This window comes from Coptis chinensis, chromosome 7 (genome assembly GCF_015680905.1).
Source record: "Coptis chinensis isolate HL-2020 chromosome 7, ASM1568090v1, whole genome shotgun sequence".
In the NCBI taxonomy this organism is placed as follows: domain Eukaryota; kingdom Viridiplantae; phylum Streptophyta; class Magnoliopsida; order Ranunculales; family Ranunculaceae; genus Coptis; species Coptis chinensis.
The window spans coordinates 71,281,719-71,301,431 of record NC_141462.1 but is presented as its reverse complement, the minus strand read 5'-3'; the positions used below and the strand labels follow the sequence as shown (position 1 = coordinate 71,301,431).

At 36.7% G+C, this 19,713-nt stretch overlaps 2 protein-coding genes and 1 long non-coding RNA gene across 3 annotated transcripts; 2 read left to right on the top strand and 1 right to left on the bottom strand.

Moving 5' to 3' along the window:
* Positions 1-2,004: 2,004 nt before the first annotated feature.
* On the bottom strand, positions 2,005-9,340 carry LOC147488691 (uncharacterized). The gene is made up of 8 exons (XM_086571325.1): positions 7,543-9,340; positions 7,071-7,297; positions 6,661-6,993; positions 5,268-5,514; positions 4,475-4,603; positions 4,172-4,387; positions 3,442-3,565; positions 2,005-2,622 (listed from the first exon to the last, which is right to left on the bottom strand). Exons 1-8 carry the CDS (start codon positions 9,067-9,069, stop codon positions 2,384-2,386), a joined length of 3,042 nt encoding a protein of 1,013 aa, XP_086427451.1. The 5' UTR covers positions 9,070-9,340; the 3' UTR covers positions 2,005-2,383.
* A 2,356-nt stretch (positions 9,341-11,696) lies between these two features.
* Positions 11,697-13,687, top strand: LOC147488690 (uncharacterized). Its single transcript, XR_015202105.1, has 2 exons — positions 11,697-11,962; positions 13,295-13,687. It is a non-coding gene; the product is annotated as an uncharacterized LOC147488690 (long non-coding RNA).
* A 3,306-nt stretch (positions 13,688-16,993) lies between these two features.
* Positions 16,994-18,641, top strand: LOC147488689 (uncharacterized). Its single transcript, XM_086574457.1, has 3 exons — positions 16,994-17,179; positions 17,277-18,164; positions 18,435-18,641. The coding sequence occupies exons 1-3, from the start codon at positions 16,994-16,996 to the stop codon at positions 18,639-18,641; spliced, it is 1,281 nt and encodes a 426-aa protein (XP_086430583.1).
* The last annotated feature ends 1,072 nt before the right edge of the window (positions 18,642-19,713 follow it).

The window sequence follows — 19,713 nt, the reverse complement described above, 5'->3', positions numbered from 1 at the left end:
CTACTATTTGTAACTTTTTCCCATTTTATTTATTTATCAATCGCCCTTTAGTAAAAAAAAAATTGAAACAAAATTTGTTTTCATAGCAATATCTTCTACTCCCTTTAACGTAAGCAAGAAAATCCTTCTTTGAAGCCAATGTGCTGAAGTACTATCTAAAGACAGTAAGGCACTATGCTCACTAACAATGGAGACCACTTGATACTGAACAAGCTAAATATAAGCACAAAATCCTTCCCTGAAGCCAATATGCTGGATTATGATATAAAGACATGTTTGACCAAAATGACCACTAGACAGTGACGAACTGAATATGAAGCTAATACCACCCATTGCACGCACTCCCTATTCCTTACTGCAACTCTGCAAGTGGCATCCCCAGTCTGACAACTTTATTAACACGAACACTGATAGGGTATCCCGAAGACAGGGCTAGCTGGTACCGGGAACAGCAAGGGAAAGTATTGGGAGCTCTATGCAAAGGATTGCTGCCAGCCAAAATCTTCTTTGCGGGGCACTAGTCGAAGGAGCAAATTGGGCTGTTACACAAGGTTGGATGACTTATAGATCAAATCCGACTCTACCAAGTGATACAATGTTTTTGGTAATATCTCATGGATAATGGGGAACAGATGGAATCCATCCCTATCTTCGTTGAACCATGTAGTTTACTCCTCCACATGAACAGAAGTAAATGTCGCAGCAGACTGCCTAGCTAGTCATGGAGTAATGGTCCTAACAACATTGGTAGGCCTGCAGTACTCTATAAAACGAAGAAACGCCATAGTCTTCACCTTAGATTTAAGAACATGTACCCTAGGTGTATCAAACCTTTAGTATTTTTTTTTTCTGCCTTTTTGAGTTACAATAATGAAAAAAAAAAACTTCTCAAAATAACAGTAACAACAGTTAACGTCAACAACAACGAGGAAGATAACAAGAACATTGATAAGAATCAAGACTAATAACAATAATAAGAATAGGAGTAATCATAACAACTAAAATATAATACAAATAATTATGGTTATAATGATGCAACTGTAGAAATCACGTAAAGCGGATTAGTGATTTAAAATTTACCAGACTAAGAGCACAGATCTACCTCCAATTTTCTCATATGGCAATCATGTGTAAGGAACAATAATTTTTGTAGATCAATGCATATATCTATACATATAAAACATCCTTAGTTCTATTGTAACTATTCTACGTGACTAAACAAACAAATCAGCTGTGCTTCCTATATCACAAAATACTACAACTAACCACATTTCTGTTGTTATAAACTTATATAGTTAGTTATGAAGCAAATCACAAGCTCACTTTCTCTTATTTAACTCCTACAAACATGACAATAAAGACCTCTCCCTCCTAGAAACACAAGGATTAACTCGATTCTCTCCGCATTTCTAGGTTTTCCAAGAATCCGGATTTTGTGATCCCAATGCAGCAAAAAATGAAAATGAAAAAATGCCATACATAGCTCTCACGTACAGTACACAACTTAAAGCCCGAGTCAATCTCATTTCCTATCTACTATTAGACCTGCCCAACACTTTTTTCTTTTCCTCCAGAGATTGCCTTCGGAGGTATGTAGAATAGCACACAGACAAGGACATTACTAGGATTGTGCACGCTCTATGAGCATTACTTACATGCGTGAATGTTCAACCAATTTGGTCACAAGCATTAGCATATAGGGGAATTCAAGGTATTTGAGTACTACGTATTATATAAATTTATATCAGAGTAAATTTAATATAGTACAGCTATTGTAGAGAAAAGAGGGTACGGCTTAGTTAGTTTCCACCTTCTTTCACACTTTTTAAATGGGAAATATAGTCGATTTACAACAAAGAAAACATAACAAAAATTTCGGGGAGGCAAAGTGTCCCACCCATTTAATATCTCAGCGTAGAACTCTAACATTAAACAACAATATATATGGCTCACAAGATATTAAATGGAACACACCAAGCACATACCACAATGGAAGATCCTAAATTATTCACAATATCTCCATTTCATTATATACAAATATTTGATAGGCAGCACTTTCACATCCTTGTCACTTGATTTGTTATAGAATCCATATACAGGCATGGAAATTATGAAAACTGAATTGTGAAAACTGAAACTGAGTACTATCCAAAAGAAAAATTAAATGAAAGTTAATAAGTACGAAGATCAACATGTTGAACAAGGTAAAGAGAATAGTCTCACATAGCTTGGAGTGAGACGTTTGGTTGGCATACCTTACTTAGTGAATATAAGCGAGATGCGAATGCGTCTTTGGTCTTTCATATCAGCTTCCGTTAAAATCTATTTGTTATATTTGCTTTTGATAAACCAGTTTCCAGTAAGCACATGTAGAGAGTGCATTTTACCATGGATAATTGATTGGATCTTGTTTCAATGCTTTCTGAACAAGCTCTGTCTGTTCTTTCACATGAACTTGACTGAAACCAGTAGCAGTGGCAGCAGATGGGGCACGACCAACGTATTTGATGTCCTCCATGGTTCCTCTGTCCAGAGCCCTCATTGCAGTACAAAGGCGAAGCGTGACATAATTATATGCACCCATGTTCATTGGTTCTTCCTGGCACCAAACAATCTCCGCGTCTAAAATAACAAAACGACAACAAAATATCAGTATTATTAAAGATGTGCATCCAATAACTTAAAACCAATTGATGATAAGTCAAAAGGCCTCAAGACATATTTTTGTTTGTGGCTTAAGTGCTTAACATATCCATATCCCATGTGGGATTGAAACATCTCAACATGCCCCCTCAAGTATGACATTACATGAGCCTAACAAGTGGACAAACATACTTGGGTTACATTGAGTAAACAGCAAACCCTTTATGACAAACACAATAGCCCACTAGACCATATTAAAGATTGTCATCCAACTTAAAACCAATCAGTGATAAGTGGAGAGGCCTCGAGGCTTATATATTTTTGTGTGTTAACATATCTATCCCATGTGGAACTAAACATCTCAACAAGAAAACTTTATAATCACAAAAGAGTTTTAAATTAGACAACAACTGGGGCATCAGAGACTAGTAGGATGAGCAGAGTATCAAAACTTTGTATCATTCTATGTGCTCACATACGTTAATTAATCAACTCCATAAAATTAGTTTATAAATTAGGAAATTGATATGTCAAGTAGGTCTATTGATGATTCTAGTGACACCTTCATCTTTTAATAATAAAAACATGCACATGCCCTACATGAAGTTTCATAACTGCCCTATCAACTACATAAAGAACCAAGAAAACCATAAAAAGTGATATTTGATTTATGAAATTGGCAAAGCTAGCATCAAGTTTACAGATCCGCCCTTTTCCCACCTCTGATCCAAAATAATTAGTACTACGCACTAACAATTAGTTTTTATTATAAATTGCAATCAGTTATGAGTAACATACTTGGATACCGCTTTAACTCTCGTTGGATGAGATCATATGGGAAGGGGCATAATTGCTCCACTCGGCAGATTGCCACGTCTTTCCCATTAACTCTCTTTCTTTCTTCATCAAGCTCGTAATAAATCTGCAAGATTAAATTTCAAACAATATAACTACAAACATAAACTGATAGACCTCCTAGAAACGAAAGAAATAAACAGGAAAGTCAAGGTGTTCCTCTCCATGAGTTATATGCCAATACCAATTCTCTTTATAAACTTATAAACCAATAGCCCTAGTAAGCCAAGACTTTGCAGATCAGGATAATCATTTTCATCTATTTTTCTTTCTCCATTTTTTCACCCAAGTTACATTGGCACGGATAGGTCCAACACGGATATGAAGTGTCTGACACGGTGAAATATCAACAATTAAGGTATATTGAATATAATATGTCTGACACGACACGGACACGGACACGTGGATACATATCCGACATACATTATTTTTAAAATATGGCATGTCCATGTAACATAGTTTTTTACTAAACAGTTTGCCTGGTTTTTATAAGCTGGTCTCTCGCCTCTAAGAATTAAAATAAGAAAGTCAAGCATGACACAATTGGTGAATCCAACCCGCAATATATATGTAAACTAAGAAAACTAATGCTCGAGAAATGAACACCTACGGTTTCCTAGAGTGACATACGAAAGAGAATTTCAAGTAACCAAAAAAGAGAACACTTGTGTACCTTTCCAGAGCACAGAACCAGACGCCTGATACCTTTCTCTAGATCAGAATGGTTACTCTGGTCCTTAATCAGACGTTTGAAACGAGTTCCTTGTTTGTCAAAACCTGGATGGCCTTGGACATCATCAAATTCAGATAAACTTGACTTGCAGTCTTTGTGACGAAGCAAGTTCTTGGGAGACATCACTATGAGTGGCTTCCGGAATTCCCTGTGTATCTGGAATATGAAACCATGCAGAAGAAGTGAAAAGTAAGAATCCAGAAATATAAAGACGAAAGCAATGAATAACTAAACAGCACATACCTGGCGTCGCAGAACATGGAAGTAATTAGCAGGAGTTGTGGTATTAACAACCTGCCAATTGCACTCTTGGATCTGCTTCCGAAGTGTTGAATCCATCTCAGGAATGACGTAGGGGTTATCATCGCTCATCTGCATTAAGAAAGCATTAGTACAGAAGCTGAGATAGTGTTAGAAACTTAAGGTTTATGGACTTTTGAGAGCAAATATCAGTATTTTAAGAAACTGCAGGACCGCCAATTAATATCACAATGAATAAAATATCTTAACTTGGAGTCAATTTGTGACCAGATCAAAGTGTCAGGTGAGACCGTGAGAGATACCGTGTAAATTATTGAAGAACAGTCGAGAAAACTATCATAAAAGATGTGGCAGAGAGGAGCATAGTGTGATACAGTAGCAATACAATTAGTGGCAGAGAAGCACAGTATGATACAATAACAGAAAGACTAATCAAAAGAAAGTTCGCTCCACTTGTCATGAAATCGAGTAATCTCAATTATCGTAAACAGAAAAGATCTCAAATATGAGCCCAGCTCCCAATTGCAACATTAGTGGTATGTCAAAATTCTGGGAAGAACAAAATGGCCCAGAATATGAGTTGAAATAATCGAAAAAGTGCAACAAAACATGAGTACACCTGACTAATGGAAGATGTGGATTTAGTTAATATTAGCTCGAGAAATAAATTGTTCAACAGTTACCATTTTGAATCAATAAGCATATAAATTGATGAATAGAGAGAGAGAGACTAAATGGATTGAAGGTAAGAAAAACATGAAAAATATTGTAGTACCTGAAGGAAGCGCTCCAATCGTGCACTTGAATGTTCAGGACCCTGACCATCATAACCATGAGGAAGTAAAAAAACAAGCCCAGTTTGACGTAGCCACTTTGATTCCCCGCTGCTCAAGAACTGATCAAATATCACCTGTGCCCCATTCGCAAAATCACCAAATTGAGCTTCCCAGAGGACTAACGAATTCGGATTTTCCATTGAATAACCCAATTCAAATCCGACAACACCAAACTCCGAGAGAGAGCTTTAGAGGGGAACAAAAACAGGAGATGCCTCATGTTAGAATCCAATTTAGCTATGAAACTATTATTTATAAAATGTACGCACCCGAAAGTTGTATATAGTTTCATGCATCCAAGTGAAAGGTTCATAAAAGCTCTACCTGGAAAAACCTATGTAACATGAACATTTCATATACTTAAAGAAAATCCGTGTTGGTTGCATTTGGATTAACATATGACATCTATAACAGGACGAAACTCAATTTAGATCGACCAACTGGCTGCATCTTCCAAAAATGTATTTATTTCCTAAACAAAGTTGCTCTTTTACTCCTAGTACTAGTAACACATTTTAGTTTAATGACGTTTATGATGAGTCTCTAATGTTTGCCTTGTACAACTTACGCTAATCATGCCTACCTAGATAAAGGTGAACCTAAACTTGATAATGTGGAGGCATCTTCCTTCACCATTTCCTAGTCTGAGAAAACAAATAACGCTCTGGGGCAGGCCAATTATACAGTTATAGCTCCACATTACCAAGGGATATCTCATATGAAGCAGGATGATGGATCCCTAGAGTGAGAAATGTCTTAAAAAGTGGGAACAATAATTTCCATAGAACAGAATGTTGAGGTAGAGGTATCAGGAGCATACTGACCAGATCTACCTACAAAGGTGTCTTCCCTAACGGTGATGTTAGAATCTTACAGCCCTCTATCCAGTCGTATTTGAGGCCCTTGTTAAGAAGCAGGTTCCTCTGGTGAGGGTAGGTAACAGGAAGCTTCAGGTCTTCTTCAACTGGTTAATACTACTCCATGAAACGTCATAAATTCTATTACATACTGATGAAATATCATAAATTAAGTCATATATCACAATTCATTATGATCGAAGATTCATAACCGCATAAAAAAATCAGGAACCCTATAGTTACACGTGATGCACTGATGCTCATAGCATACATAGCCAAGGGGGATAGCAATATAAGAAAGAAAAAGACTCAAAAATAAATCTGGACTTGCAAACAATATGGGATGTATGACCTCCAACGTTACAGTAGGAGCACAGACATCAAACAGAATGTGCAAAAGATATAGACACATAAAGAACTGCATATGCAACAACAGCGAAAACTCAAAAAGACCAACAAAATTACAAAATGTTACCTGTTGCTGACAGTAAACATCTCGTCATTCTGGTTTGGTAGAACATGGTCCAGGGGACAATACTTCTCCCCTGTTTCTTGATCATGTACTACTGCATGTCGATGACTAAATGTGCCTCTTTCAACATCCTGCCCGCTCAGCCTAACATGATTTCCTTCTACTAACAATGTAGCGAAAGCAAGTGTTTCTGCAACTGCCCAGTCAATACCTTTCCCTGTTTCAATCATCTGAGAGCGCTGCTCATAAATCTTCTTAACCGCTCTGTGTGGCTTGAAGTTATCTGGAAGGGTTGTGGTTGCTTTGCCAACATTCTTTAAAATCTCTGGTTTAACACTGAATATACAGACGTGTTAGTATAAAAGATGGAGAGGCATGTACAAGAAATGAAATAGGAAAACAGTTACACATACCCCGTGTTTTGAATTCGTGAAACCTGTTCGGGTGATTTAAACCCAGACCAATAAGCTGAAAGCCAGTCCCTTTTTCTTGTAACATGATCTTTGCTATTCACAAATTCTTCGTTGAGAATGGAGTTAACCTTCTTGTGTATCCTGTCAATGTCTTCCTGTCCAATCTGCCCAGATTCTAATAGTTTCTTCTGGTATATCTCAAGAGCAGATGGATGATTTCGAATGATCTGTCAGCATATGCACAACGTTCTCAATGGTCAACATTATGTGAGATCATCTAACAGGCAGCAAAATATTAACTACAATAAAAACAACTCCCAAGTTCATATTTCATGAAAATAGAGGAATAAAACCAAAAAAGAAATGCCAGTGATCAAATACCAAAAAAAGGGACAAGGTTGTACATGCTCATACGATTTCACTTCCTAAGTTAAAGGTAAGAGTCAAAACAAACAGGAAGTAAAGAGCTCACCTTGTACATTTTGGGCTGTGTGAAGGATGGCTCATCAATTTCATTATGTCCAAACCGTCGATAACAAACTATATCAACTACAACATCAGAATGGAAAATCTGGCGCCACTCCGCTGCAAGCTCACAAACATGAACAACTGCCTCCAAGTCATCACCATTTACATGGAATATAGGGGCATCCAAGGCCTTAGCAACATCTGTACAATACTGTGACGATCTTCCAGACCTAGGATCAGTTGTAAAGGCCACTTGGTTATTCACAACAATGTGAATCGTTCCACCAGTTGTGTAATTGGGAAGAGCACTTAAATGCAAAGTCTCATACACTACTCCTTGTCCTGCAAAACTTCCATCTCCATGTATCAATACCCCCAAATTCTTTACCCTGTCTCTGTCGTTAGAGTAGTATTGCTTGGCCCGAGTTTTCCCAACAACAACTGGATCCACAGCTTCCAAATGACTAGGATTCGCAACTAAAGACAAATGAATCCTCTTCCCACCCCTTGTCGGCCGATCATAAGATGTCCCCAAATGATACTTAACATCACCAGTTCCAGTATAAAGCCCATCTTCATCAACAGGCTTTGTACCTCCACTAAACTCATTAAAAATTTGCGTAAGTGGTTTCCTAACAACATTAGCAAGAACATTCAATCTCCCCCTATGTGACATACCAATAACAATACTCTCAACCCCTCGATCAGCTGCCCTATCAAACATCTCCTTCATACCAGGAATCAAAGTCTCCCCACCTTCCAAACCAAACCTCTTCGCCGCAGTCCATTTGGTAGCTAAAAAATTCTCAAACTGTGTACTCCAAATAAGTCTATCTAAAAAAACCACACGACGCTCTGTATCATACTGAGTCGACTCTGGTGTCTCAATCTTATCTCTCAACCAGTTACATTTCTCTCTATCAGCAATATGCATGTACTCATACCCTACAGTCCCACAATAAGCTTGCTCAAGCCTAGTAACTATAGAACTTAAAGTACGTACCGGACGATTCTCAGATAAAAAACCAGCCATCTTCCAAACACCAATGAAAAACTCCCTATCTAAATCCTCCTCAGTAAACCCGTAAAACGATATGTCAAGATCATCAGGAACTTCACGTTGTTCTAATCCTAACGGATCTAAGTTCGCTTTCCTATGACCATTTACTTGATAAGCTCTAACGAGTAGTAATAGTTTCATACTTTCTTGTATCGTTTGACCTGATATACCAGGAGATGTCGAAGCTTTTTGTCCTAGGAAGTTTTTGAAAAAATTATCCCATGACTCGTCTACACTGTTTGGATCATTTTCCCATGCACGCTGTAGTTCTTCTAAGTATACACTACTTGTCCCGTCTAGAAAACTGTCTGTTAATCTTGATAGTGGGACCGGTCGTGGAACTGGTGATGATGAGTACTGTACTGCTTTTGTTGTCTGAAAGAAACGAGATGGAGTTGTTGTTCTTGATAGAATAATGTTACGTTTTGTTGCTAACTGTGATATACTTCTTGCTGCTCTGAACCACGCCATGGTTTAGGGGATTTTTTAATGAAATGAATTAAGGAGAAAGGTTAAGAGGAAATGAATGGAGAGAGAAAAAAGAGCCTTGATCGGTTCTTACTCTGGATCAAACCTTAGTTACGCTTACGCGCCTAGAACGTACTGGGTTTGTGGGCCCCGCTTTTTTTTTTTTTTTGAAGAGTCTAGAAAAAGAGAGAAGAAAGAGAGTGGTTGTGGCAGGGACAGTCTCGTCATACACAACAAAATATCGAAGTCTCCAGAACTGACTACGGATTAGCATGTTCAGGTTTTTTTTTTTATATGAAAAAATCTACTGTGCGCATAAGAGAGAGTGTTGTAGTCAATCGAGACCACTAATCACAGTAAAAAATATATATGTGTATTTCATCACGAAATACTACGCAACAGCCCAGATTCATTACCGATACAGTAGGCGTACTCTAGAGCTGTTATTTTTTTATTGGGTATATATTTGATGTCGTCACATGCTAGATTAGCAGGCTAAAATTAAAAATTACTATAAATGGTCCCAAATCTAATTGTAACTCGAATCTAGCTCCATTAGCAATTATGTTAGTCATTTGTTTGTACTTTGTACCAAGCTAATAGTCTATAGTTGCCAAACTAACAACAAAGTCTAGCAAGCTAGTAAGCAAGTCTCAATATTTGAAAGACCATGAGATTGTTATGTAGCAATCGCACTGCAAAGTCTCATTCCAATCCCTAATCACACACAAATCTTTTCAGTTTTAATAGCTTTGTGCCAACCAGAAAATGATGCAAATGGGAAGGACAAATGTCAAAGGGGTTACTACGACACCCAACGACCAGTTGGATTTCCACCAAATGTTGTGATTAGGAGAGAGGCATGCAGATATATATAGTGTTAACTACTGGAGGGAAATGTCGAATTCACCTACCGAATGCTCTCTTATTTATTTATTTTTATTCCGGTTGGGCTTAAGGGTGGAATTTGAGGAGCTCGGCTTGAGTTTAGCTCGTTTAAGCTCGGCTCGAGCTCGAGCTCGCTCGTTTACTATATGAGCCGAGCTCGAGCTCAAATTAAAGCTCGTGTAACAAATGAGCTTGATGAAGTTCGGCTCGTTTAGCTCAAATAGCATATTTATAGTGTAAAATAACCGAGCGGCTCGGGGTCGGCTTGGGCTTGGCTCGTTTAAGCTCGGCTCGAGCTCGCTCATTTACTATATGAGCCGAGCTCGAGCTCAATTTAAAGCTTGTGTAATTAGCGAGCCGAGCTTGAACATAGTAAAGCTCGGCTTGTTTAGCTCGAATTCCACCCTTAGTTGGGCTGATTCTGGATTTGGCTCTCTGCCGCATTATTCGCCAACCCGTGGATGAATATGTATGAGCATGCGATGGACTGTGCTTCTGTAGTAGATGAGTTGATTGCTCAGTATAACAACGAATTCAATTAGTTGAAAAGATTACACAGTTTTTTAAGTGAAGTATTTGACCTAATCAATATGTATATGAGATTTATAAAATAACATGCTATGTTAATTTTAACAAAATTATAAAGTGGGAAGAAGATCTTGGAGGATGCATGATGAATGGTCATGATCTTCAACTATGTGTTGCAAAATCAAGATGAGCAATATCAGATTGATTACGCATCTTGAAAGTAAGGAAAATAAATCTAAATAATCACACCTAAATCAAATTTGTTACAAACTTTTATAGAGTTGATCCATTTCCAATTAATGACTGTGATTTTCAAGCTCACCTCCAAATTCCACAGATTATTACATTCCTTCCAAACTTTATCGCAAATACTCATTCATCAACGATTAATTTTGAGATTGTAACACTAACAACATTACTATTTTCTTGGACTAAATTATGCGAGCTGGTCAAATCATGTTTCATCTTCTTTTTCAACGGAATCTGTGACGAATAAAAAAAACACCTACGAGTTTAGAAATTTCCCCAGTGAATGTTGGTTATAAAGTATCTTTTACGGAGAACATTGAAAAATATATACATGGATTGTTTGGAGAAGAATAAAGGGTTTGTTAAGGTCACTCCATTATTAGTTGTAATTAGTGTTATCTCTTCTTTTTTTCAAAAATATTAGTGATACCCTCCGATCCAACGGTCATGTTTCTTGATATAAAAAAAAAGCTTCATATTGTAGTTGTTGGATCTTGCAGAGGGTTAACCCTAACTAATCCAATAATAAATCGTGTTATATGTTGCACGACAACAAAAGGTATGAAATATGAAGTTGATCTTTTCATTCCGAAAGAAACTGCGAGTGCTCACCAGTTTTGCAATTAATGAGTGTAATAATCTAAGTAATTTAATTTACCGTTAGTTTTTTTTGCAGTTAAATTTGTAATATTGTTCATTGATTTTTTTATTACCTTAATTGAGACTTAATTTGACGTTTTTCTCCAGAATTGAGAGATGAGTCAAAGTCACAATATCATTCGAAGATCCCAAAGAAATGAATGAAGTGAGAGAGAGAGAAATAGGAGACCACAACTTGATCAGATCTTGGATCAACTTTAGTTACGTGGCTAGAACGTACTGGACCTTGTGGGCCAATCTTTATTGTTTTTTGTTGTTAAATAAGAGTTTAGAAACATTACTTATTCTTCGATGCGCAACACTGTAAATGCACTCAATGCTCATTGTTTTGCACAGTCGATTTCGAATCTTTCCTCAAAATTGAATAAAGGTAAAAGCCGTAGATCATATCTTTAACTAGCTACACCAAATTACCAAATATCTACGTGTTTCCTTAATTTCTCTCCCGACTTCCAAAAAAGAAAAAGAAAATTACTCTTCATTCTCAACCTTCGTCACCTCCTCCTTCATTTCAAAACTGATACAATTGAAAATGAGTGTTTAAGAATGACTTGAAATCTAGATTGATAAGGTATGTATTTTTGTCTCAATTTTTTTAACCCTTATATTGCTTCAATTCATTTCGAGCATATTTGGATGTCGTCTTGCCTGTTGGATTTGGTTTTCGATCCCATTATTTGATTTCCTTAATCAAATTAATACTTTCAGAAAAAGTAAGCTTGTAATTTCCCCTTTGTTTTTACAATGAACTTTGGTATGATTTTTCCTGTTTTCTTCCAATTAGTGCTACTTCGGCAAAATTATATTGCATAATTTCATCCTTTGAAATTACAAAGTTAGCATTGTTTAATCTTTAAGTGATCTTCTTTATGAAAAGCAATCCTTAACTAATTAGCTATCATCACCATTTTCTGTTTCAAAAGTTTAGGAAAAATAATTATGATAGTTTTTTTCATGGGTCAGTATCACTATAAGTACCTAGGATGTTCATTTTTTTATGAGGGATTGAAGTCTTTGAAACAGTTTAATCATTTTAGTTAAGCTAACACGCATACACTCATTCTTGTAGATCTCATATGATAATATGATACGATCACCTTGTCAAAAGTATGTCTGAGTTGCAAAAGCTTAGATGACTCTTTGTTCTGCTTGGGTTTTAAAGTGAGTCCCAATTAGGAGAGATCGATCTCTCTATCCAAAGGAGCGTGCTAATCTATCTACCGTTAGATCGAGCAGATTTTAACCCTCAACCAAATGTTGAGTTGGAAGTTGACGAGGACCAAAACAAATTACAGTACAGTACCAAAAAGACCCTTCAATCCCCGTCCCCATATCTTCATCTTCTTCTTCAAGTCTTTCCCATTTTTCATTTATTATTTTTGATAATAAACGGTAATGAAATTAAATGATAAAATAAAAATATTTAATCAAAAAGATAGACCAAACTTTCCTAAAGGATGATCAGAGCATCAAAAAAAAAAAAAAAAAAACAAGAAATTATAATACTAAATTGTATAACAAATTCTTTAACAAGATGAAGAGATGCACCAATAATGGGTTATGTTAAATTTGTAAATAATATGACGAACCCATCTGTTAAAACTTCACTGTAACAATCAATACACTTTAGATTGTGCTAGGAGTAGAGAAAATCTCTGGAACGTTAGATTACCAGAGAAAAAGTTAAAAAGGGTGGAGTGGGTGGAAGAAGATTAAGGGATAAAAATGTCATGTTAGTATTTATTTCTCTTTAATTTATTTTATTTTATTGCCACTAACAGTTTCTATTTTGAGATACGAGTGTATGCCTATCTAACGTCTACTATCGTTGTGCGCACTAAATTTAAGGAGAATGATATTTTCTTATCATTTGCCTTTTAAAATTTGTATGCAAAATATCTAGGTGGCATTACTGACAAGGTGACCAGTTGATTCTTGCATTTTGAAAGATTTGGTGATAATGAGAGGGCACCGAAAAATGTATACTTGAACGTGGTGGACAAGATTCAAGACTTCGGTGACATTGAAGTGGGCGATATCTTTCGATGACTAAAAGCTTTTACTTGTGTAGTTGTAATTTATTTTTCTGTTCAATGAGTGGTGTGAGCCTGAGATGAATTAAACCAAGTTAGAACACTCAGGTGGTGTAGTTTTGCCTAAAGTTATAAAAGGAGAACATGTGAAGTTTGTAAGAGTATAAATTGACCAAAGAATGCCAGGCCCCTCCAACAATCCTAATTGTAAATTTGCAAGGACTTGCGTACACTTCTGTTTTTCAATGAGATCTCCACTCAAATGCAGACTTTATATTATTAAATTGACGCCATCAAAGTTCTTTGCTGATAAGCAGCTCAAAGTCGAGGGCTACTGGCATGTACAGTAAGCTCACTCCAAGAGATATTGGGCACCTCTCTCATTTTCTCCATCATTTTAATTATTCCAAAGTCCAAACAGAACAAGTAAGAACCAACCCAGTCCATGATGTACCGGCTCATAAAAACCAGCATAGGCTAGGTTTAGGACCTGTAATCACAAGAATCATTCGAGACTACCATTTTCGCCGTCTAATAAACGCAAAATGAAACGATTTGGGCTACCCGAGGATATCCCTATAGGGATGAGTGTGCCAATACCGTTGGATCCGAGATCCAACGGTCCGAAAATCAAAAACAAAAAGGAAGAGAGAGAATGTGAATTTGTTTTTTATTTTTGGACCGTTGGATCTCGGATCCAACGGTATCGGATGTCGTCCCTATGAGGATATCCTCGGGGTAGACGAACTCGAAACACCATCTCTGCTGAAATAATCAACAGGTCCTCAACCTTGTCAGTGAGATGTCAAATCAACAGGCTAAACCATGTGATTATTTTAACCATATATCTTTTTTTTGGTACACCCACCTAAATATATTCGATATATCTCAACCGAATATTGAATTATTTTTTTCCCGATATTGTAATTTCCGATATAATAATATATATCGACCGATATATCCGATATAAATTATTGATATTGACCAATATTATTGACTTTGACCAAATATTATTGACTTTGACCGATATATTGATAATATTTCCAATATAATCGATGATATTTTTGATATATCGACATACAAAACAAAATTTTAACTGGTGAACAAAAAAATAGATATCTCTGATATTTTCAATATATCCGATATATATATCGGTTTTTGAATACATCGAAATATTCACCGAATTCGATATTTTGGGCCTTGCTTTAACCATGTAAGCAATAACTAAACATTTTACTATTCAGGAAACCAAGTGGATTTTCCTCCATTCAAGAACTCAAATAATGTATACGCGAGACACAACATGCAAAAAAAAACAAATATCAGAAAATTTCAAGCAAGGTGTAGACCTGTGCAAAGATAGTTAGAATGTCACTACATGTAGGAAATACGAGCAGTTTCCCCCATGAATTTTTTATCATAAACAAATCAAAGAAACTAATATGAAGAAACAGAACGTAAGCCAGATTACAACAGATCAAAAGCCATCTATCAATCCATTCTAACATGGAAACAAACAAGCTCTCAAGATTCTGAACTAAGTGTTGGTGGCTCTAGTGTAGATCTGCTGGCTAGCATGAGAAGATATCATCCTGATAGAACCTTTAGACATTAAATCTTTGATAGCACGTCGAGCCAGTGATCCATTCACCTGGGGAAAAAATAAAGGGCCCTTCAGTCATTTTGTGTGGACAAGTCTAAATCCATGGACTATATATGCATTCATAAATAATAGAGTTATATTGACATACCCCCCACCACTAGTTGAAATTAGGATTACCCCCCCATAATAATTGAAATTTGGATTTCCCCCCCAACTTGACAGTCAAAAGGAGTCAACCGACAGTGGCCGTCAGTTGACTAGTCAAGGATCATGAATTGTCCTAAATATCCTTTTTCTGTGGAAATTATGAAATTTGCCATTGACACTGTTCAAAGCCCACAACTCAAAGCCCAAACTCAAAATTAGACACTGTTCAAAGCCCACAACTCAAGCCTACAACTCAAAATTAGACATGCAGTTTACGTCTGATGAAAGCTTGCTCTATTCAGTGGTTTTAAGCGGGAAGAATGGTGTTGTGCTGCCATTGTTATGCACTGAGATAAAAATGAGAGCTTTGTAAGTAATTTTCACTTTTGGCTGTGGTTTTGAATGTCTAAAGTATAGATCTAGTGGTGTTGGAAGTTGTTGTGTGGATCCTTCATCATCACTATATCTAATCTTCGATTTAAAGGTAATCTCCTTCAATCTTTGTCAACCTCACTACTTTTTTACTTTGTTATAAAATGATGAGAGGGATTTATACAGTATTTGTCTCATTCTTTAAAAAAAATTAGATTTTTAAGCTTTTATACACTACAGTATTTGTGTCGTTCCTAATTCTCAAGTAATTTATCCATGTTTGTGTAGGATGGTGTTATTTGACAAAAAGGATTTGATTATTTATATTGGGGGAAGCTTTAAACCACCGCCTGATGCAAAAGAAGTGTGTCATTCTCATTACGAATCTGAGTGGGATTCACTGATGATGCGTGAGGTTGATGGTGATGAGTTGAACATGATGGATTTCACAAAAGACATACTTAAATTATTACAAGTGGTTGTTGGCTTGCAATTATCCTACATTACAAATGGTAAATTGGTGTATGTGAATACTGATGGTGAACTGTTACAGATGTGGGGTTTGTTGGCTCCTAGCAAAGATGGGTTTTGTCGTATATATGCTGACTTAGATCTCGGTGGTGTTGATGACTTTTTAGTTATGACTCCTAGAATTTCTACACCAACACCAAATGCACTTTCTCAACTGTCCCAAGCTGAAGAGGGAGATGATATCACTCTTTTGGAGATAAAAAGAAGGGTTGTGAAGAAAGGTAAAAAAAAACCTACGAAGGTGGCGTCCAAACCAAAACAAGTTAAGAGAAAGCATCAGAAAGGTAAGAAGTTGACTTCGAAAGACAAGGGAAAAAATGTAATCATTGATGAAGAGGAGGAAAACTTCTGGGCAAAATTGGCTAGACTTAAGGCGACTGGTTTTGAGGATGAGCTGGATGATGATCTTGAGAGAGAGAGAGTTCCATTGGTTGTACCAGCAAACCCTTCAGTTCAAGTGGGAAAGGCAATTATCATTGATGGTCTTCACCCTGAAGAGGGCTACCATAGCTCACACTCATCTGAAGATGAAAGGGAGTTTGAGATACCACCAGGTGGTGAATATTACCACTTTGAAGCTGAAACTTCTAATGTGTACTTTGAACCAGAGATGGAGGTGCCAAGGACTGAAGTAGTTGAGTTGAAGCTTGGTATGGAGTGGCCAACCATTACTGCTCTACGACATGACATTAGGACAATTTGCATACGGAACAGATTTGAAGCATTTTTAGTTAAAGATGAGTCTTACAGGATTATAGCTTTATGTAAACGCATAGGATGTCCATGGTTAGCTTATTGGAGGCGTAAGGATGATGGGTTCATAATGAAGTTGAAGACACTATTCAATGTGCACACATGTTCAGCTGATATAGATCATAAGAACAGTATGACAGATGCCAATTAGGTGTCAAGAGTAATGGAAGACCATATGAAGGTGCACTACAAGTCAACAACACCACGGAATATAATAGATGAAGTAAGACAGAAATACCATGTTGCCATCAGCTACTGGACTGCTTGGCATGCAAGGATCAAATGTTTAACACAAATTCATGGTGATTATGGTGAAAGTTACAACCTGGTTTTTGTGCTATGTGATCAGGTATATGCTTCAACTTACTTTATGTTCATGTTTATGTTCAACTTAGTTTATGTGATCATATTAATTTGGGTTATATGATTTAATGATATGTGATCAGGTAATGCAAAGTAACCCAGGCTCTCTTGCCACTTACACTAGAAATGAAGATAGTTTGGAATTTGAGGACTTGTGTATTTGCTTCACTGCTTCATTATATGGTTTTCTGAATGCCTGTAGACCAATTATTGGATTAGATGGTTGTTTCTTAAAAGGGAAGTATGGAGGACAGTGTTTAAGCATGATTAGCTTGGATGGAAATAATGGTTTGTTTCCAATAGCTATTTTCATCACTAGATCGGAGACTAAGGATAGTTGGATAATGTTTTTGGACAAAATGAAACACTATGAGATAAATGATCATCCACAAGCTGTAACTTTCATGTTTGATAGACAAAAAGGACTAGTTGAGGCTGTGCCAATTGTTTTTCCTAGAAATGAGCATAGATTTTGCTTTCGACATATGTACAAAAATTTCAAAAAGGAATTTAAAGCCCAACATTTGGAATTGCTTGTTTGGGGTGCAGCCAAGTGTTACACGAAGACTGGATTTGAGAGGGCTATGGAGAAATTGGGAACTGAATGTAGTCAAGCTAAAGATTGGTTTTTGAAGGAAAATGTTGAGACCTGGGCAAGGTCACACTTTAGTCATGTTACAAAGTGTGAACATATCTCGAACAATTTCTCCGAGTCGTTTAATTCATGGATACTAGAACTAAGGGATAAGCCAGTAGTGTCTTTTGTTGATAGTTACCACATTTTGTTGATGTCATTTCTGTATAAGAGGAGAGAGAAAGTCAAGGAATGGGATAGCAATGGCTTAGTACCTTGGGTGGTTAAAAGAATTACAGAATTGATTGAATACATACCACATTATGATTTGGCTGAATCTATCAATGACTTACAATGTGTGAAAGATCTCTATGGAAATAGATGGACTGTGAACCTGGTAGATCATGAATGTAGTTGTGTTAGGTGGCAACTCTTTGGAGTAGTTTGTGTGCATGTTGTAAGAGTGATATATCCTATGAGACTGGATTAGACAAAGTACTGCAGTTCCTATTATTGGGTTTCCACATACAAACAAGCATACATGGCAAGCCAATGCCTGACCCCAAGGACTGGCCTAAACCAGTAAGTTTAATTTGTTATCGACTGACTATGCATTTGTGTAAATTTATTATGTATATTTTTCTAATTGGGTTTTGTTGTTCTGTAGGATCCAAACAAATATGTGTTTCCACCTCCATATGTGAGGGGGATTGGTAGACCTAAAAAGAATAGAAGAAGAGATGAAGACGAGGGTTTGAAACCGAACAAGAAGAAGAGAAAATGTAGTAAATGCAAAGTTGAGGGACACAATGCAAAAACTTGCAAAAGTCTAGCTGCAGAGAAAAATGGCAGGGCAAAAGGTAGAAACATATAGTTTTGCTTAGTTCTGTCAGATTACATGCCTAACAAACTCCCTAACAAACAACAAAACTCTAACATATTACATGTCCATTACAAAGCGAGTCTTACAAAGCTAAAACTCTAACAGAAGTTACAGATTAAGTTGACAGAGTTTTGCATTCCAAATTCCATGTTCATCCATTGATATTTAGTTTAGAAAATTCTGACAGTGTCATTTTTAGGATAACAGTGGGTTCTGCAGCCAAAGTGGTTGTCTTTTTTCTTGCCTCCGCCAATATTGCATCACGAAGCCATTCAAATCCCCCACAGCTTTTGCATTTCAAGTATTTTTTCCCAACATTTAATCCATACTTCGTAATCTTAACAGTCCTCCTTCCCCTACAGTCATTTCTATTGCATTCGCAGTCTACCCAAGGGCAATCGGCCATCCAATGGCCTGCCTGACCACACTTAAAGCATTCGTTTGTTGACGTGCTTGATCCAATCCCAGAAAGTTTTTCATAAACAACTTCATCCAACCATTGCAAATAACTTCGACATGTAGCATGCTGACACTTCAAGTATTTCCTTCCTAGATTGTGAGCTGTTTGCGATATGCCCAACAATCGGATACCATCACATGTAGCTTCTTTACATGGAGAGTATAGAAATTGGCACTCAGTAGCTAAGTGTCCAACTTCATCACAAATCTGACATTCAACCTATGAACAAAACAATTTAGTCATAGTCCAATAGCATATGTACAAACATAAAAATCATAACACATAAACATTTAACACATAAAAATTCATCAAGCATATGCATTAGGGTATCTTCATCTCACATAAAAATTTAACACAAACATATGCATCAGGGTATCTTCATCTCACATATCCCAACATCAGGACCAAAGAAAACACAAGAAATAAAGACCAACATCAATTTTTTTTTTTTTTTCTTCTTCATTGAATTCTTAAAATCTTCATAGCTCTGAGGACATATTAGAGCTTGCACCACCAATCTAGGTTGAGTTGAACATTAGCTTGTCTCCCTAGTTAACCTAGCTTGTTCAAATTCCCAACACTCCTGCATAAGCTGCTCCTCCT

Excerpts from the sequence above, each read along its gene's own strand:
- LOC147488691 (XM_086571325.1), bottom strand. The coding sequence starts at position 9,069 with ATGGCGTGGTTCAGAGCAGCAAGAAGTATATCACAGTTAGCAACAAAA. Across the intron at positions 7,298-7,542 it reads CACAGCCCAAAATGTACAAG|ATCATTCGAAATCATCCATC; the intron begins GTGAGCTCTTTA and ends ATATGCTGACAG. Across the intron at positions 4,604-5,267 it reads GATTGGAGCGCTTCCTTCAG|ATGAGCGATGATAACCCCTA; the intron begins GTACTACAATAT and ends TTCTTAATGCAG.
- LOC147488689 (XM_086574457.1), top strand. The coding sequence starts at position 16,994 with ATGGAAGACCATATGAAGGTGCACTACAAGTCAACAACACCACGGAAT. Across the intron at positions 17,180-17,276 it reads TTTTTGTGCTATGTGATCAG|GTAATGCAAAGTAACCCAGG; the intron begins GTATATGCTTCA and ends ATATGTGATCAG. Across the intron at positions 18,165-18,434 it reads ATAGATGGACTGTGAACCTG|GATCCAAACAAATATGTGTT; the intron begins GTAGATCATGAA and ends GTTGTTCTGTAG.